Genomic DNA, 19,824 nt, shown 5'->3' with positions numbered 1-19,824 from the left:
GGCCTAACAACTTTGGGGATTGGTTGATTGGTTGAGTGTCCAAAAGTTTCAACCACTAATTGTGATGGAAGATTTTTGTTTTATCATTGGGGATGTACATTAATTTATCGGCCTTTATCTTATCTCTGTAGATCCCTGCATTAAAGCAATAATAAATAAGAAACAATTTAGTTATTTTAATTTTGTCTAGTGTCACATCTCTTCACGATCCATACAATGCAATGCTTTACTCTGGTGGGCCTTCACGTCTGCATATTGTCATATTTAAAACAATTTTTTTTTGCAAATTAGTAGAAGACCATACATATTTGAATAGAATTTTATTTGATGAAGGTAAATATAAATGGAAAGATTAAGTAATAAACTATGGTTCTGAATATTCTATCATTTTGACGAAGGTGATGTTGCACTATCCTATCATATAAAGTAGTAGCGTTTTTGTCTATCCCGAAGGATCTCGCTAACCACTGAACAGATATTAGTCTCCTTTACAGTGAAGCTTCTTATAGGTCCTGGGAAGGTTTTAAACTATTTTTGGGGAGGGTATCTTCACGCACCCCCAAACAAAAAATATTTTTTTACTCTTTTTAAACTCAAATTCAAATTCTATTCTGAGGTCGACTTTTCCCCCTCCTACCCCTAGATGCTTCTAGGGGCGTAGCCGCTAGTTAATTATCATAAAGAAAGACAAAATAACCTTTGTTATATATTTCAAATACTTACATTTAAAAAATATGCAAACAAGAATAGTCCCCTAGAAATCTCTCCTCGTGGAGTAAGCATGAAAAAAAGTAAATTGCTTACTTAATTGTGCCATTTTTGTGGTAAATTACTAATTTTAACATTTCATAAGTGCATTTATATCCACAAGTTTGTCAGCAACATTATGATAATCTAAATTTAACCCTTACAGATCGGGCCCCAATTTTCACCTTAATAGATCGGGGGGGGGGGGGGATTCATATTGACCCCACCCTCTATCTCGGCTCCTGTTACAGTTAGAGACATACAAATTTTTTCTGGTGGTTCATGTGTATTATTAGAGAAAATTACTTTTTCTAGTCATAGCGGTCAGACCGCCCCTTAGCCGCTTTTTAGCGGCCAGCACCTAAATATTAAAACAGCTGTAGAAAGGCCAATTTTGCAGCTAGGATGACCAAATTTTAGGACGAACTTTTAATTTTTCATAACAAATAAAATACTTTTTTCTGATCATTGCCGAACAACGGCAAATAATGGAAACCGCCATTTTCGGCGGTTACGGCGGTAAAACGGTGGTTGGTGACGCCAATTAATATTTTTATCTGTTTATTGTTGCTCAAGGATTTACCAAAAAAAAATATAGGTAATATAGCTATAATATAAGCCACGATATTCATGATATATGTCTGTAGTAAAAGCTGGACAAAAAACGGTCATTAAGTCAGTCAGGGAGCGGTCAAACGGTCATAACACCACTTTTCTCAGAAGGTCATTGATATCTAAGTATTCACCAAAAAAATTTTAGGTTTTCCTTATACACAAAAGTCATAATGTAGAAATTAAGATTTATTTAAAATTTTTTCTAAATTTGGTGCCACCTAACCGACTTTGACCAGACGCCACGACCGACACAGACCAGATATCCTTATAAGATCAACTCTTGCCGACGTATAATTACAAAACTTAAATGGTCATGAAGTCACAACTCTCTATCTTACCTACAAAAAAATGACATTGAAATAACTAGAGGGGGGGGGGGTATATATGACTTCCCCCCCCCAATCTTTAAGGGTTAACAAGAACATTAGTAACGCAACATTATTCCTTCTAATGTTAACACGGACAGTTATATACATATGTAAAACAACAACATTATACTATACTAATTTAAAACAAGGATAAGTATATCCATATGTAGGGCAGCAACATTAAACTACTTAACAAAGTATCCTCATTCCTCTCCCCCTCTGTTTTTTAAAAACTTTCTGAATATAATTGGTTCTTACACAAATAATTTTTTTTTAATTACTCCCTTATCATTTCTATGGCATTGGGGTACCCAAAAATATAGGTACCCTAAAGTTTTTCTGTGTGTGTGTTTTTGTTATGCAGCAAATGCTACAATAATATTTATAATTCAGTACCAAATTTTGCCCTGGATTGTTGGGCTTGTTTTTATAGCTTGTAAGCTCATTTATTTGATTGGATCCACCTGTAAAACTGTAAAAATTGAATTTTGGGACTTTTCTTCTAGGGGCTAGTGGAACAAAAGATCCCCCAAAACACTAAAAATGTAAGTTCTGAGCTTATTTTTAAAGATATCAATCTAATTTTTTTAAAGAAAACTTTTTTAACATAACTTAACTAATTAACCATTACAGATTTCATTTCGGGACTTCCTTTCTAGAGGCTAGTGGAGCAAAAGACCCCCTCTAAAACTATAAATATGAGTTCTGAGCTTATTTTTAGTAGCAAAGCTATTCTATAATTAGTAGTGAAGCTACTCTATTATTTGAAATGTCTATCTGTCTGTCCATCTGTCAGAGACAGAAAGGGTGAAACATGATTTTTTCAACTCCTATAAAAGATACAGAGCTGAAATTTTGAGGGATAATTATGGTAATAATCTTCATATTTTCACCAAGTTTCATTAAGTTTTACCAATTGTTTGGGGTGCTAGATCGATTCTTACATTTTTAAGGACTTTCAAGGACTTCCAAGCTTTTTTTTTGAAAGGAATGGTAATTTCCATTTCAGGTTGTAAATCTTTTTTATTCCCAAAACTTTTAACCTTGGAACTAAAATTTGTGGGTATTGATTGATTGATTGATTAGCCATAGTTTCTTAGGGTTTGGGCCTAAGTAGTCATGGAGTAGGCTGAGCCACTTTTGTATAGCCACTAGGGCTATCAAGCTCGACGTTCAAGCACATTATGACTTGACCCGCTGTCTCATGAGAGCTACTCATTATTACCTCACCCTCGCCGAGTATGGCAGGTGTCCCAAATTAAGTCACCGTAATGAATGACGCTCTCCTCAGAGGAGCTTGGGATAAGGGTAGTACTGATATTATGTACGTGACTATTGAGTATCCAAACTTACCCAATAATCCCCTTCTAACACAACCAGGGGAAGTTGCATGATTATTATTGCGAATGAGAAATTCGAGTCAACACACGGAGAATTGAACTCGAACTCTCACCACCGTAGTTCAGTGTGTTACCACTGAGCCACGGCGCCCCTATACTATAAATAATCTTAATAATAGAAAAATGCTTTTAACTTTAAAAACTTAATTTTTTCATCCCAATGTGTATAATAAAGGATGAATTCTGACATTTATTTGGCCCCCTTTTTGACATATCTCTTTAGATCTCTGGTAAATTATGCTTTTGAAAACCAAAACTCATTTTGATGAAATTTTATTTTGTTGATATCTTTTTTGTTAAAAAAGTTAAGATCATGAAAATATCATTAACCTTACAAGACTCAAAAAAATGCTTTCAACTTAAAACTTATTTTAACTTTTTACTTAAAACTTATGTAAGTTACTTTTTCTTAAGTTACTTTTTCAAAATTTAGGCTCTTTCTAAAATTTTTTTCTTGTGTGGAAATGTTAAGAGATCAAGAACATATGCTACTTTTTTTGATACACTAAGTAATATGGTCTGTAAACCCTATAAAATACTTTTAGTGTGTCATGCTGTATTACATAGAAGCTCCACAATGATGTCTTAGTTCCTAAATGCCAAATTTCATTGGGGGTGGGGGTTATCATACCTGTACATCCCTCCCCCCTTAGACATCAGTGCACTTCATTGCTTGTTTTCATATATAATAGCTTTAAATTTTTTTTGAATAAAAGTCTAATCCCAAATGACAAATACTATATTAGATATTTTACTATTATTTATTTATTCTAAATATTAATAATAATTCATGAATATTTATTCTAAACATTAAAGAAACATATGTAGTTTTGTGTATTTCATATCAATATTAAATATTTTATTTTTAGTAATTTTTTCTCAGGAGTTTACTTCATTGGAGAACAGAGTTGATAAATCAATCAAAATATCATTAGAGTACATTAGAATCACTTCAAAGGCAGATTGTCTCAGTCTGTGGTTAGAGTGGTTTTGCTGGAACTTTATAACACAACTTTAAATCAAAACAGAAGATTGATTTATGCAGAAAACTAGTGAATTTGATTTAAACTGATTTGTATAGATTTAAAACAAACTTTCATCAGTTATTTTTTAAACATGAAAAGAATATAAAATTTTTGAATGTATTGTAATACTGTATAATATCATGTAGTTTAATATAATTTGACTTATAAAGTTTTTTTTTAACATTAATTATAGGTTCAATTTTGCCAATTTTCATCATGAAAGTAGGAAATAAATCACAAAAAATGGCTTGTTTAAGTAAGGATTTTGTAGCAAAAATGGAAGATTTAAGTAAGAAATTAATCTCAAAAATGGCTTGTTTAAGTAAGAATTTTGTAACAAAAATGGAATATATAAGTGGGAGATTAATCACAAAAATGGCTTGTTTGAGTAAGAATTTTGTAGCCAAAATGGAAGATATAAGTAGGAATTTAATCACAAAAATGGCTTGTTTAAGTAAGGATTTTGTAACAAAAATGGAAGATATAAGTAGGAAGTTTATCACAAAAATGGCTTATTTAAATAAGGATTTTGCAACCAAAATGGATGATTTAAGTAAGTAATCAACCCCAAAAATGGCTTATTTAAGTAAGGGTTTTGCAACAAAAATGGATGATTTAAGTAAGCAATCAACCCCAAAAATGTCTTAATTAAGTAAGGATTTTGCAACAAAAATGGATAATTTAAGTAAGTACTCAACCCCAAAAATGGCTTATTTAAGTAAGGATTTTGTATCAAAAATGGATGATTTAAGTAAGCAATCAACTCCAAAAATGGCTTATATAAGTAAGGATTTTGCAACAAAAATGGATGATTTAAGTAAGCAATCAACCCCAAAAATGTCTTAATTAAGTAAGGATTTTGCAACAAAAATGGATGATTTAAGTAAGTACTCAACCCCAAAAATGGCTTATTTAAGTAAGGGTTTTGTAGCAAAAATGGATGATTGAAGTAAGTAATCAACCCCAAAAATGGCTTATTTAAGTAAGGATTTTGCAACAAAAATGGATGATTTAAGTAAGTAATCAACCCCAAAAATGGCTTATTTAAGTAAGGGTTTTGCAACAAAAATGGATGATTTAAGTAAGCAATCAACCCCAAAAAAGGCTTAATTAAGTAAGGATTTTGCAACAAAAATGGATGATTTAAGTAAGTACTCAACCCCAAAAATGGCTTATTTAAGTAAGGATTTTGTAGCAAAAATGGATGATTTAAGTAAGCAATCAACCCCAAAAATGGCTTATTTAAGTAAGGATTTTGCAACAAAAATGGATGATTTAAGTAAGTAATCAACCCCAAAAATGGCTTATTTAAGTAAGCGTTTTGCAACAAAAATGGATGATTTAAGTAAGGAATCAACCCCAATAATGGCTTATTTAAGTAAGGATTTTGTAGCAAAAATGGATGATTTAAGTAAGCAATCAACCCCAAAAATGGCTTATTTAAGTAAGGTTTTTGCAACAAAAATGGATGATTTAAGTAAGCAATGAACTCCAAAAATGGCTTATTTAAGTAAGGATTTTGCAACAAAAATGGATGATTTAAGTCAGTAATCAACCCCAAAAATGGCTTATTTAAGTAAGGATTTTGTAGCAAAAATGGAAGATATAAGTAGGACATTAATCACAAAAATGGCTTGTTTAAGTAAGGATTTTGTAGCAAAAATGGAAGATATAAATAAGCAATCAACTACAAATATAGCCTAAATGGCTGAGAAGGGATTAAATTTTGAGGAAAAATAATCTGGATTAAAATCTTAATCTGTAAGACATTTACCTCAAAAGCGTCCGATTTTGCTGATTCTTATCAGCCACCCTTGTTTTTGGGGTTTTTTAGGGGTTTATAGGGCAATAATAGTTCTTCAAGTAAGCAATTAACCTACGAAAATGGCTCGTTAGTCCGACATGTCCGATTTAAGTAAGCCACTTTTGTTGTAAAGTGCGGACTTTCCCGATGTGAGCACGTCCTACTTAAATCTGACAAAAATGCTTATATAAGCACAAAAAAAGGTAAATTGCTGAGACAGAGATTACTAGGGTCTAGTGTTTTACTCTAATATTTTTTAGAATTTAGAATCGACATAGCAGAATTGGATGCATTCTTCAGCAAGTTCGAGCCCGAGCAAGTTATTGGTATAGGCAACGATCTTAGTCCATTTTACAGGTATCCAATTGGATTATAGACAGTTATCCACAGGTAGAAAACTTTTGCTGGCTCACCAGGGTTAAGGGTTAGGGGATACATACTTGATTTTTGTTTTCTTTTTTGTTGACATCTTCTGCATTTGTAAGCTTAACATTAATAAAGTCCTCTGCTGTTAACTTTAAATAGATTAAAAATTAAAAAGGGGGGGGGGGGGGATTTTATTTATCACTTAATGTCAGATTATTCATACTTAAATTGCGCACTGGATAGTCCTGCAGGGTTAGGGCTCCTGGAAGGGATTAGGCATACAAAATAAAGTAACCACCTCCTCCGCTTAAAATTTATTTCACAAATAAGAGGGAATATTCTGTGCTCAAAAACATATCTTATCATAATTTCTAGGCAAATTATGAATGGATATTTAAAAGAAAATCCAGAATCCCCCCTAGGAAAGCCGGGAAAATTTCAGGTAAATGAATAATGATTCCAGTATGCCTTCAAAACCGATATTCATCTGCTGGATTAGAACCGGTTCTCAGACATAATAGAAGTCATGTTATAGTATCGTATTACAGATAATTTTCCACAAATACCAAAGCAAAATGGCAGTTGTGGCGGGTTTTAGTATTTGATAGACACTTAAAAAGGGATGGTACCAAAAAATATCAATTGACTTTTTTAGGGCTTCAATAGCGGGGTGGTTATGTTTAACCTTACACGAATACGGGAAAGTGCTTTGTACGACAGGTAACATATTTAGTTCTACCCGCGACTGTGGCTCAACATGTAGCACATTTGCTCGTTGTCGGGGAGATGAGTTCGAATCTTGGATCAACAAATGCCTCATAACTAAACACATTAAAAATGGTTCCTACTGCTGCTATGTCAGATGCGCGACATTAATAAACAGAGTAGGCCCAAGCCCAATACAGGCGCAACTCATTACCATTCAGTTAGAACTTTCAGACAAAAGTCGTGCAATTAAAGAGTTGGCTGTTAGTTACTTAACCCAATACCCCGAGTGTTTTGGCAGAAAAGATAAGATTTGGCTCCCCTTAGTATCCCAGGTTGTTAAACCATACCAGCAAAGTAAAACAGATAAGTTTTAGGTTTCAGTTAAAAATAAAAATATATAAACTTGAAAAATGTAGATGTATTCATTCAAATAGGATAAGACAACGGACGATGAATTAAAGTACATCCCAAATGATGCTAAACACAAAATTACAACTATAGTAGATTTAGATTAAAAGTAGAAAAGTTTTGACAATGATAGCTTGTTCCAAAATTCAAGATTAAATAAAATACCCAGAGTTTTGGCCAATGTTCCATTCCTCTCAACCTTTTAATGTCTCAAAAATTGTTTTTGTTAGTTTCATAGAGCCTGAAAATTTGAAGAGTTTGTGGGATCTGTATGGATACAAGTAAGCCAATTCTAATTCTATAACAAGGACAACATCCATGAGAAGTGAAGCTAATATGTAAAAATATATTAGTGATGATTTTGCAGAACTGGTTCTAATCCAGCGGATATTTATCGGGTTTTAAGCCATACTGAAAATTCAAATATTAAAATGATTTTTGACTTTTCTTTTTTAATGTAGAAAACATTGAAAATAATAATTTTTTTCACACCTCCCAAGATCATAAAGGACGGGGGTGTGACTTTTTAAACTTAAAGCCCCCATTACACATTTGATGGGGATTTACCATGAAGGGGTGGTTGTATCCAATCCCCTTAATTTTACCAGGTGGATGTTTACAATTACAACCCCCTTTTGAACGCTTCTGACTGTTAACAAAAATAACGTATATTGTACGTTTATTCTTCTGTATAAAACTAAGCTTTATCATTTTTTAGACCCATGTTAGGAGATCAAGACTGGTTTACATTCTTAGGTAGGTATTATTTTCATAAATGCCTTTGCGTCTAGTCTCAAGGACTTGAATAAAGTGAGATAATGCTAAAATAACGATCCCCCCATCCAACTTCTTTACTCCATCCTCACCCTAAATACAATTAACGAATTGACCAATAAATTATGTTGATTTTAGCAATTTATATTGATGAGATTATTTCTCCCTTTCATAATATTCACATATAATCTACAAATATCCTTTTTATCATGAACAATTTTAACTACTCTACATAAAAAATTTAGATGTTAGTCTAGTTGTAACAATATTATTCCAAAAAATCCACCTATTTTAATAAAATGAATTATAGGCTAAACAATAAGCTATAAAAATTGGAAAGAATTTTAATGAATATAATAGATTTGAAATCTGCTTAAAATTTTAAGGAATTTTTATAAAATTCGTTTTTTGTATAATTCTTTATCTATAAGCGCAAATACAAATTAAATTAAATAATTTTGACATCTGTGATTGGTGGATTGAAAACTCTCTGCGCCCTGATTGGAGAAGCTTAAGTGACGTACATCATTCAACTAATTAGAGCGCAGGTAGTTTCCAATCCACCTATCCTATTGGTCAAAATTTATTAACTTAAATTGGATTTGCGCTTTTAAATAATGAATTATATAAAAAACGAATTTTATAAAAAATCCTTAAAATTTTATGCAGATTTCAAATCTATTCTATTCATTAAAATTCATTCCAATTTTTATAGCTTACTAAACAAGATATTCTTTATGCAACAACAGACTTATCAATCTTAATATTACTTTCCAGTATGGCTTCGAAACCGATTAATAACCACTGGATTAGAACCGGTTCTAAGCCACACTGAAAAATCATGTTAGCATTGTATTATAATTTTCAAAGAATATTAAATTTTTTAAAAGTTTATACCAGTTTTCTCTGCCCAAGCCTTCGGCACCTCAGGGCTAACAAATCTGGTTTTAATTTTTATTTGAATATCCACGGAAAGCTGTCTGTTATATTATGCGGTATATAACTATTCTGAAACCAGAAGTTATTTTAGGGACATAATTATCAATATTTAATAAATATATATGTTTTAAATTTTAGGATTTAAACATCCTGAATTATTCTACTTCCTCGACTGTCATTACAACACTCAGATTAGTCTGGAGGTAACACTTTTTTAATTTTTATAACATTATCAATTTTAACTATTTAACATATCTATAGACTTCCTATCAACAAATGTTAACTCATATAATCCAACATTCAATTTCATACATACCTTTGGAGAAAAATTCTTTGACTTTGGTCGAAAGTAAGCTATTTTTCTATCAAAACTCGTGCAATCTATGCTGTCAATCATTCTCTGACAATTGTAACTGAAAGAATCGCTTAAAGTCTTACTTCAAAGCTAGGCACTTTATTTAATTACTAGCGGATACGCCCTCAAGTCAACCCTCTCCTGTTTTCAATTTTAGTTTTAAAGTTTTTTCTAGGGATGATTACTCTTCAGTGGGGTGGTACCCTCCTCCAAAACAGTTATTAACCTTACAGGACCTTATTGTTAAAGAGATCCATATCGGTTAGAGAGATCCTTTGTTAAAGACAGACATACCGTTATTTTTATAAACTATAGGGTATGTCTGACCTTCAATGACAAGAATTCTTGATTAATTTTGTTCTTGTTGGATTGTTTCTGCTGAGCTAATTATGGATATCATTGTTCTTTTACTATCACTTAATCTTACAATTATTTTTGATTTTAGTTCATGAACGAGAGATTTCTGGAATATTTTGATGATTATCATTTCTGTGATTGGATTATTAATGTCAAGGTAATAAATGTATAAGTATAGACGCATAATCCAGACAACTACATGCCCCAAGTGGCATGTACCCTTTATTTGCTAGCAAATTGCTTTTTGTTTCTTTGGTGTTTTTATAATTTTTGGCGTTATTAAGATCCAATACAAAATCTGGAAAGGGTCGTTGCTCTGAAGGGAGAGTTATATATAGCTCATGTCTCCTCTATTATTTTACTTTAAAATATTAGTATGAAAGCAAAGATGTTTTAAGGGTTAATTGCACAAAATGCATTGGAAACTAAATTAGCAAAGTTTTTCTATTCTTTCATATTTAAAGTATATAAATGTAAGAATTTTAAACAGTATTCTTGTGATTTATGTTTGCAGTCATTTTTCTAAAATGTTAGGTAACATTAACAATCTCAAAAAACAATAAGTTAATAACTCTTTCGAATGTCGTTATTGATAAGCAATAAGGGTGGGGGGTTAATGCAACCATCTCGGAATCAGTGAGCAAATGGCACTTAGAATTCGAATTTCCATCTGAAATTTTGCATGAGTAATCCTTGATAGGTCTATTTTCCCTAAACCGGACAAAAAGTTGGAAAAGTAACGGCTAACGGCTGGCGGCTCAGCCGTTTTGTCATTTCTTTTATATCTATATTGCAAATTAGTCACGAAACCTATCTCCACATAATACTCTTTACTACTCGATCCAAAACCCTTTAGAACGGTTCTAGACGGTAGCTGTTGGTACTAGAAGTTTTAAAAATGGTTATTGCTATTATTAAACATAAATTAAACCAAAAATATGTTTTAAAAAGTTGATTCCTACGTAATTGATGATGAATTTACCCTGAAAATAGTCAAAAAAACGGCTAAACGGCTGAGCCGCCAGCCGTTACTTTTCCAAATTTTGTTCGATTTTGTGAAAATAGACCTACCAAGGATTACTCATGCATAAGTTCAGATTTAAATTCAAATTCTAAGTGCCATTTGCTCACTGATTACGAGATGGTTTCATTAACCCCCCCCCCCCCCCCCACACTTATCAAATTCTACAATTTATTTTTAGGTTATCCATTACAATGGTTGTTTTGATGAGCCCTGGAATTGTAATTTTGGTTCCCCTGAAGAAAACCTGGACAGACATAAATCAAAGGAGCGCAGGATTCACTTGTCAAACATTTTTTTTTAAATCAGGGAGGGAAAGCATATTTAATTTTAAACCATACTGGTACCCAATGTTTTATAATTACGAATTCACTTTGGTTGGCTAAGTACTTGAGAATATAAGTCAATTTTATAGCATTGTCCTATCCCTCTAGATCCCTTATATAGACACTAGAAAAGTATTCCTTATAGAGAAAACTTAGAAAAAGGATTGGTTTTCATAATTTTTTTCTCTCTAAATTTATAAAATTCAAACTTACCTTTATACAAATATAAAATATGACAAGCGACTTCCATTATCAGATGCATAAATTAAGAGCCTACAAATATCCAATACAAATTGTAAGATTTCAATTAAAGTTATCTATGAGTAGTATGATGTTTGTATGTTTGTTATCTAACACACAAAGAATATGTTTTTTTACACTTGTCCCCAAAGTCTTCTGAAAGTCTTCAAAGTTTTATGAACAACCGTGGGAACATTTATTGAATTTTGATTGGTTGGTTCATTAGTTCTAACCACTTATTATTATGTACAGAAGGGGTAATTTTGTGTATCAATATTGGGGATGTACATCAATTTATCAACCATTGTCTTATCCCTTTATACCCATGATTTGATAATGTAGAAAACATAATTTAACTTAATATATTTTAGATCAAATGGGCTCCACTACGGAACAGAACCAACACATTATAATCAAAAATATTATCAATTTTTCAATCAAATAAATATATAATTTTTCTTAATTTTTATTTTGTATTTTAAATAAATGATTGTTTACGTAAAAAAAAAGGATGTTAACATCTATAGGTAACAAAGCACAAAAACATAAAAAGATGTAAAAGAAACCCAGAAAAACAAAGAAAAATTTACAAAGTGCTTGCCAATAAATTAGATGAAAAAGTTTGAGTAAACTTGATTTTCAAAAATATTCTTCTATTAAGAAGTTTTTTTTCAATAAAAAATTTGAATCAGGATCCAGGTTAGAATCCTGGAGGCCTGCATTTGGGCTTCTGACACTTTAAAAAATCTTATTTAGATGTTTTTACAATTTATTTAAGAAAAAAACTATATGTACTATCCTCATACAAAAAAAAACTATTAAAAAGAAGGAGAATTATATAGAGAATCAGAAAGGTGATCAATAAAGAAATTATCAGCTTTGAGATACTTGAGTCTTGAATTTATAGTCTCAACTCTATATCCTCTACCCTCCTCTGTTGTCATAATTTGAGCATTAGGGCATAAAGATTTGAAAAAATCCCGGTCACTAACCAATAGATTTTCATTGAAAATAATACTGTATGAACTTTCTCCAGCTGTACTGTAGTTCTTTCAATACTCTTGCATGAAGTATTAGTCCGCAATGTTTCAATACCTAATAAAAGATTTTAAAAATTAACTTGCTAAAATTCATTAAAAAGTGTAAATAGTTTAAATTATAACAACGGATAAACATTGCTGAATTTTTCATATGTGATTCCAACTATAAATTATCTCCTACCTTACTACTACGGGAATTACAATGCGAAGTTTGAAATCAAAAGGATAATTCTAACATGCCTATATTAACGATAAGACGTTACAGACGGACCCTAATTATCAAAAGTTATGCTTTTAATAATGAATCTACCTAATAATTACAAGTTGCTGTCCATGACACCAACGACAAACTCAAGGAAAGCAAAGAGGAGCCAAATCCCTTCTTTTTGGTCCAAACAGCCGCGATATTAAGTTAAGTTACGTAACATCCCACAGTCTCTTAAATTGCACAACCTTTGTCTGGAAGTCCCAGCCGATATCGGATTACCAGACTGAAAATAAATATCTTACCAATTGGAGACACCGCGAAGTTTTGCAACATCATGGAGGTACAAATATTTCAGCAACACCCGCAGTAGTTCTGGTGCTAGCTTCATAAACAATCCTCCATCCCCTATTTCCATTATTCCTTTACTCTTTCTGAAAATAAAGTCAATATTTAAAAAAAACATATCTAAGTAGGTAAAGTTAAAATTATGATTATGAATATTTGGAGAAATTAAGATTTTTATTGTCTTGCAGATTAAATTTTTTAATAAAAGTTTACCTACTGTACAAAAATCAATTATGTAAATCATAAATTACAAGTACAACTATGATAAAATAATGATATAGCACATATATTACATGAATATAGTTTACAAGCAGTATGGATTCTCATATACTTATCTTTATTACCAGGCTGTAAGAATGATCTACTGCATATTTCACATTAATTATGTTTCTCACAAAGTTCTCTTTTGTATGTCTTTAACACTAGCATCTAGGAATTATTTACAGCAGATTTCACATAACTACTGTATCTCACCAGTGTGAGTTTTCATATGGCTGTCTTTATGATGAGAATGACTAAATGATTTACCACATTTTTCACATAAATATGGTTTCTCACCAGTGTGTATTCTCATATGTCTATCTTTATGATGAGAATGACTAAATGATTTACCACATATATGACATGAATATGGTTTCTCACCGGTATGTGTCCTCATATGTAATTTTCTACTATTTGCAAATGAGAATGATTTACCACATACACCACATGAATATGGTTTCTCGCCAGTATGTGTTCTCAAGTGTTCTTTTCTTTTACTTGAACTTGAGAATGACTTACCACATACATCACATGTGTATGGTTTCTCGCCAGTATGTGTTCTCAAGTGTTTATTTCTATCATTTGAATTTAGGAATGACTTACCACAGATTTCACATGAATATGGTTTCTCAACAACATGTGATGTTATCATATGTTGAACTTGATCTCCCGTATGTATTTTTTTCATATGTGTTTTGGCATGGTCTAATCTTGAGAAAGATTTACCACAAATTTGACATGAAAATGGTTTCTCACTGGAATGTGTTCTCAATGGCTTCTCACCAGTGTGTGTTTTCATATGAGTATTTTTATCATTAGATTGACTAAATGATTTACCACATTCCTCACATGAATATGGTTTCTCACCAGTATGTGTCCTCATATGAGTATTTTTAGAACCAGAACGACTAAAGGATTTACCACATATTTCGCATGAATATGGTTTCTCACCAGTGTGTGTTCTCATGTGCCTATCTTTACTTATAGATATAGTGAATGATTTACCACATACATCACATGAATATGGTTTCTCACCAGTATGTGTCCTCATATGAGTATTTTTAGAACCAGAACGACTAAAGGATTTACCACATATTTCGCATGAATATGGTTTCTCACCAGTATGTATTCTCATGTGCCTATCTTTACTTATAGATTGTGAGAATGATTTACCACATATCTCACATGAATATGGTTTCTCACCAGTATGTATTCTCAAGTGTCTACTTTTGTCGCTAGATCCTGAGAATGATTTACCACATATTTCACATGAATATGGTTTCTCGCCAGTGTGTATTCTCATATGAATGTCTCTACTGCTTGATTTTGTGAATGATTTTCCACAAACATCACATATCTTATTATTATCTTTAATAATATAATCATCACCACCTTGGTTACTATTTTCAGAGGAATAATCATAATCTAGTTCTTCTTGTTTTCTCTCTTCTCTCATATCTATAAAAGTTATATCAGTCGAATAAGGTTTCACTATTACTGAGACATGATCTTCAATACTATTATTATCAGGAAAATCTTTATCTTTATTCTTCTCTTCAACAATAATAACTTTATCATCCTTGTCTACCTGAACATTGAGAGGATCTTTATTATCAGGTTCTTCAAGTTTAAGTTCTTCAGTATCAATTTTATCACAAACATCTGGAGCGAAAATATTTTCACTATCACAACCTATGTCAATATTTTCAGAAGAATAATCGTAATCTAGTTCTTCTTGTATCATCTCTTCTCCCATATTTATAACTTGAGGATCTTCAACATCATTTCTTACAGATTCCTTCTTTACATAATCATGTTTCACTTTTAAATTTTCCATATTTTGGAGATAATCAGGAGAATCTTTATCTTTATTCTCCTCTTCAACATTAAAAACAATATCATCCATATCTATCTCAACTTTAAGAAGATCCTTATTATCAAGTACTTTAAGCTTTTGTTCTTCAATATCACAAACATCTGGAGCATAAATATTATTATCATCACCACCTTGGTTACTATTTTCAGAAGAATAATCATAATCTAGTTCTTCTTGAATCATCTCCTCTCCAATATTTATAACTTGAGAAATAGTTTCCACTATTACTGGGAGAGCATCTTCACAATTATTTTTTACAGATACATCCTTAACATTATCCTGTGTCACTTTTACATTTTCCACATTTTGGAGATAATCAGGAGAATCTTTATCTTTATTCTCCTCTTCAACAATAATCACTTCATATTCCTTTTCTATCTCCACTGTTAGAAGATCTTCTTTACTAATAGAATCAAGACTGTGATTATTATCGATTTCAGACGATAATTTTATATCTGTAGGAGAAAGTTTCTTTAGCATTACACAGAAAGGTTTTATTGTTGATAGTAAGTTTTCACTAGTTTTCTCCTTGTGTGCATCCATATGGTTATTTCTATGGTGAGTTTTCACATGGCTGTCTTTATGATGAGAACCACTAAATAATTTACCACATATTTCACATGAATATGACTTATCTCCAGTGTGTATTCTAATATGTTTATTATTAGCACTAAATGTGGAGAATGATTTACCACATATTTCACATGAATATGGTTTCTCTCCAGTGTGAGTTCTCATGTGTCTATCTTTACTATCAGGTCGAGAGAATGATTTACTACATATTTGACATGAATATGGTTTCTCACCAGTGTGTGTTCTCATATGAATGGCTCTACTGCTTGATTGTGAGAATGATTTTCCACAAACGTCACATGAATACGGTTTCTCAGCAGTATGTGTTCTTATGTGCCTGTTTTTGTCATCTGATCGTGTAAAAGATTTACCACATACATCACATGAATATGGTTTCTCACCAGTGTGTGTTCTCATATGTCTTTTTGTGTCAAGAGTTGTTGAGAAAGATTTACCACATATATCACATGTATATAGTTTCTCACCAGTGTGTGTTCTTATATGTCTTTCTATGTCAGAAGATCTTGAGAAAGATTTACCACATATATCACATGAATATGGTTTCTCACCAGTGTGTATTATCATGTGTCTTTTTCTATTTTGAGCAGTAGTAAATGTTTTAAAACATATCTCACAAGATTTTTCCATTTTTAACAGATTTCAGTTTTAATTGTTGAAGCTGGTTTTCTCGTGTAAATCTGAAAATAAAAACGACATGTAGATCAAATAAACATAATAAAAAAAAGTTTTGGTATCTTATCATTTCATTCAATTTTATTGTTTAAGTACTTGTGTGGTTTTAACAGAAACAGTAAAAATTAATTTTATAATGGGCCCTTTTTGTGAAAATCCGCGAAATTTTTTTTCTCCATTGTTGAAGACAATTGTAGGCTGGCTTTCGGTCTCAAAATGCTGATAAAGTTGATGCATCCAAATTTTGTTCATTTTTTGGACGTTAATGTAAAAAGTAGTGAAGCATAACTAGGCTAAAAATATCAGCAAAACATATTGTAACAAACTATGTTGAAATGAACAAATAATTTGATTAGACAAGACGTACTAACAGACACAAGAGTAGAAGAGAAATAAGGGGGGGGGGAGGAAGTTCTGACACATTTGCGTAAACGGTGAGTATAGGCTTTATCTTTGGACTGAGAGGATAGGTTATTAGGGATAAAATCATTCTTATATGATGAATTTCCCCCAGATTTAAGATTTTTTGGATAGGCCTCCAGGTTCCGGAGCTCCAGGCCTCCAGGTGGTCTCTGTACAGGTAAAAATGAAAAAAAAAATTTTTTTTTTTAAAGTTAAAAATCAACTTATAAAACAAAATATGCATATTTTTTCTTCAAATATGTGAATAATATTAAAAAAGATGCATATTTTGTTTTATAAGTTGACCTGTAACTTTAAAAATTTTTTTTTTTTTTTTCAATTTTACCAGTACAGAGACCACCTGGAGGCCTGGAGCTCCGGAACCTGGAGGCCTATCCAAAAAATCTTAAATCTGGGGGAAATTCATCATATAAGAATGATTTTATCCCTAATAACCTATCCTCTCAGTCCAAAGATAAAGCCTATACTCACCGTTTACGCAAATGTGTCAGAACTTCCCCCCCCCCGGGCCCCCCCTTGCAATGACAACCTGTTTATGATGGTTTTAATCGTTGTTCATATTTCAGCTGTTATAATTTCCTCAATATTTTCATCTTACAAATCTAAAAAGAGAATAAAATCAAAAACAAAAATACTCCCAGGATAGATTTGATTCATCTTAAAAATTATGTTTAGTCATTTATTATCTCTTAATATAAAAATAAATCCTTTAGTGTGTACAGACAACTTTTATTTATTTATGTATATATTTCTTGATAAAAATACCTCTTTTCAAATCGATTTTTGACCAACTTCTAGGTTCAAGATCTTAAAGGGACCAAGACAGGTACCTAGATTATGACCCATCCACAAGGACTCTACAAAAAAATGAAAAAGAAAGTTTTAAGAGTGTTTTTTTTAAAATAAAAAAATGACTGGAATTACCCTACACTACCCTATATATTTCTTGATAAATAAAGAAAACTAAGAAAATCTGCAATGAGACACAAAAATTTTAAAAAAAGTTTAGCTTACTTTTGTAGAAGTTGCATATTATGTAATATCCTGTACAAGAATAATGCATTACATATTATAAAGATTCTTCCTTTCAATTTTTAATTAGGTACCTAACTAAAATAAATAACCTGAAAATTTTAGATTAACCAAGGATGTTTGACTGCAGTTCTTAATCTCATTTTTTTTTTATACAATTCTATGCATCTGAAATAAAAATAACAAATGAATTATATTTTGTACATACTGTCATTTTAAACAAAATAATTCATAATTACATTTATCATTGCTGTTATTGTTGAATGGTAAAAATAAAATGGAATTAATGTTTCTTTTTTTGTAACTATCAACAAAGGATAGAATAGAATATAAAAAAATTATTTCTTTGTGATATTTTGATTGCCTAAAATTTAGTTAGTATACAAAAGAATTTTTTTTTAAAGTTTAGGAAAGGTTTAAAAATTCATGGCAGATTCAATAAAATTATCATTAATATTATCATAGTCAAACATGTGTAAAATTAAAAGAGTATCAAAATAAAATCTTTAGGTAATTAACACCAAATCTTGATTTTTATTAGTTTTGAAACAGAATTTAAGCTTTAAATCAATTTATAACTATTAATTGGATTTTAATTCAAAAATATTATCAATGGTTAGAATTTAATTCATAATCAAACGAGACTTGCAATAAAAATATAATTAAATTAGTAACTATGATAAACAGTAGATTGAGATAATATTTACATTATAAACAGAATAAAATAGAAAATTAAACATCAGGTTCTTCAAGTTTAATTTCTGCAATATCAATTTTATCAAAAATATTTACATTAATATAAATATTTTCATTATCATTACCTAGTTTCTATGGTAACCCCCACCAAGAGAAAAAAAATAAAAATATTTTTTTGTGTGATATTTTGATTGTCTAAAAATGGTTAGGTAGTATATTGAAGCATGAAAAAAAGTATAAGAAACGTTTAAAACATAACATAGTATCAAAATAAAATCTTTAAACAAATCTTAAGACAGAACTTAAGCTTAAATTCATCATTAAAATAGGTAATAGAAATATAAAAGGGGGGGTGGGGTGTAATCTCATTTAATCTTAATCAGTGAGCAAACTGGTCTAAATATTGAGCTATATTCTTGAAACTTGACAACACAAAATAACAAAATAAATGCACTTAACCCATGCGATTCACCCATCTAGCCCACTGGGGTCGGTCCCCGACTTTCTGAAACATCTTTAATAATGTCCTTATGAATAGACACAGTTTATTCAAGGAAAAAAAACCTGAGAAAAAACAAATAAGGGAAGTTTCTACATCAAATTGACAAAAAAATCCTAAAAACCACATTTCCGCAGGGGTTTTCGTACCTAACCTAACCTAAAAATAAAAAATTAGATTTTTTACATTTAGATGTAGAACCTACACCTTATTTACCAAGTTAAAGTTTATATGTCTTTACGCCCACCCCGTCCCTCCCCCCCCTAAACTTAGTAACTAATAATAATAGTAGATTGAGATAATATTTACATACTAAACGAGATAAAATAGAAAATTAAACATAAGGTTCTTCAAGTTTAAATTCTTCCTCAGCCGTTTGCAGCTGATTCTAGCCGTTAAGCGGCTGGTGCTAGAAATTTTTAAAATGGTTAACTCTTAATAATATATCAACTAAAATAAATACAAAATTTTAATTAAAAATGTCAAATTATACCTACTCAAATATTTAATGTTTAAATATCCTTAGATAGTATCAAAAATAGCTAACAGCTGAAAATCGGCCATTACCCAGCTGCCATAAGGATGGGCCCCTACAATTTTTGGTATTATTATTGAGCTCAGCACCCCTAAAACCCCAACCCCTAAACACGTCACAAGCCCTATCTACACTTCCAGGGCGACCACTCCAAAACAAAAAAAATGTAGTATTTTTATAGTATATTTTT

General features: G+C 31.1%; 2 protein-coding genes across 4 annotated transcripts in view; one reads left to right on the top strand and one right to left on the bottom strand.

Annotated features, from left to right (window-relative positions):
* The window catches only part of LOC145333269 (xyloside xylosyltransferase 1-like), a 32,832-nt gene extending 21,641 nt beyond the window's left edge, over window positions 1-11,191 (top strand). The window contains exons 7-14 of the mRNA XM_080178401.1: window positions 6,220-6,316; window positions 6,701-6,767; window positions 6,981-7,045; window positions 7,672-7,722; window positions 8,160-8,197; window positions 9,293-9,357; window positions 9,955-10,023; window positions 11,069-11,191. Coding sequence (XP_080034527.1) covers window positions 6,220-6,316; window positions 6,701-6,767; window positions 6,981-7,045; window positions 7,672-7,722; window positions 8,160-8,197; window positions 9,293-9,357; window positions 9,955-10,023; window positions 11,069-11,191 — 575 coding nt within the window. The remainder of the gene's footprint in view (window positions 1-6,219; window positions 6,317-6,700; window positions 6,768-6,980; window positions 7,046-7,671; window positions 7,723-8,159; window positions 8,198-9,292; window positions 9,358-9,954; window positions 10,024-11,068) is intronic.
* Window positions 11,192-11,903: 712 nt separating this feature from the next.
* Window positions 11,904-18,074, bottom strand: LOC145334210 (uncharacterized). 3 transcript variants are annotated; one of them, XM_080179584.1, is made up of 5 exons: window positions 17,997-18,074; window positions 17,638-17,729; window positions 17,402-17,474; window positions 13,004-16,454; window positions 11,904-12,548 (listed from the first exon to the last, which is right to left on the bottom strand). In XM_080179584.1, the coding sequence occupies exon 4, from the start codon at window positions 16,402-16,404 to the stop codon at window positions 13,507-13,509; it is 2,898 nt and encodes a 965-aa protein (XP_080035710.1). In that variant the 5' UTR covers window positions 16,405-16,454; window positions 17,402-17,474; window positions 17,638-17,729; window positions 17,997-18,074; the 3' UTR covers window positions 11,904-12,548; window positions 13,004-13,506. The 3 variants fall into 3 exon arrangements, with proteins under 3 accessions (XP_080035710.1, XP_080035711.1, XP_080035712.1); XM_080179585.1 differs by lacking the exon at window positions 17,638-17,729; XM_080179586.1 differs by lacking the exons at window positions 17,402-17,474; window positions 17,638-17,729.
* Window positions 18,075-19,824: the final 1,750 nt, after the last annotated feature.

The sequence above is a fragment of the Acartia tonsa genome, chromosome 12 (genome assembly GCF_053477335.1).
Source record: "Acartia tonsa isolate MP-2025a chromosome 12, ASM5347733v1, whole genome shotgun sequence".
In the NCBI taxonomy this organism is placed as follows: domain Eukaryota; kingdom Metazoa; phylum Arthropoda; class Copepoda; order Calanoida; family Acartiidae; genus Acartia; species Acartia tonsa.
The sequence above is the reverse complement of the archived record's forward strand: the minus strand, read 5'-3'. Positions and strand labels throughout refer to the sequence as shown.

What these genes read in the sequence shown, in the direction of transcription:
- LOC145334210 (XM_080179584.1), bottom strand. Translation starts at nt 16,404, where the DNA reads ATGGAAAAATCTTGTGAGATATGTTTTAAAACATTTACTACTGCTCAA.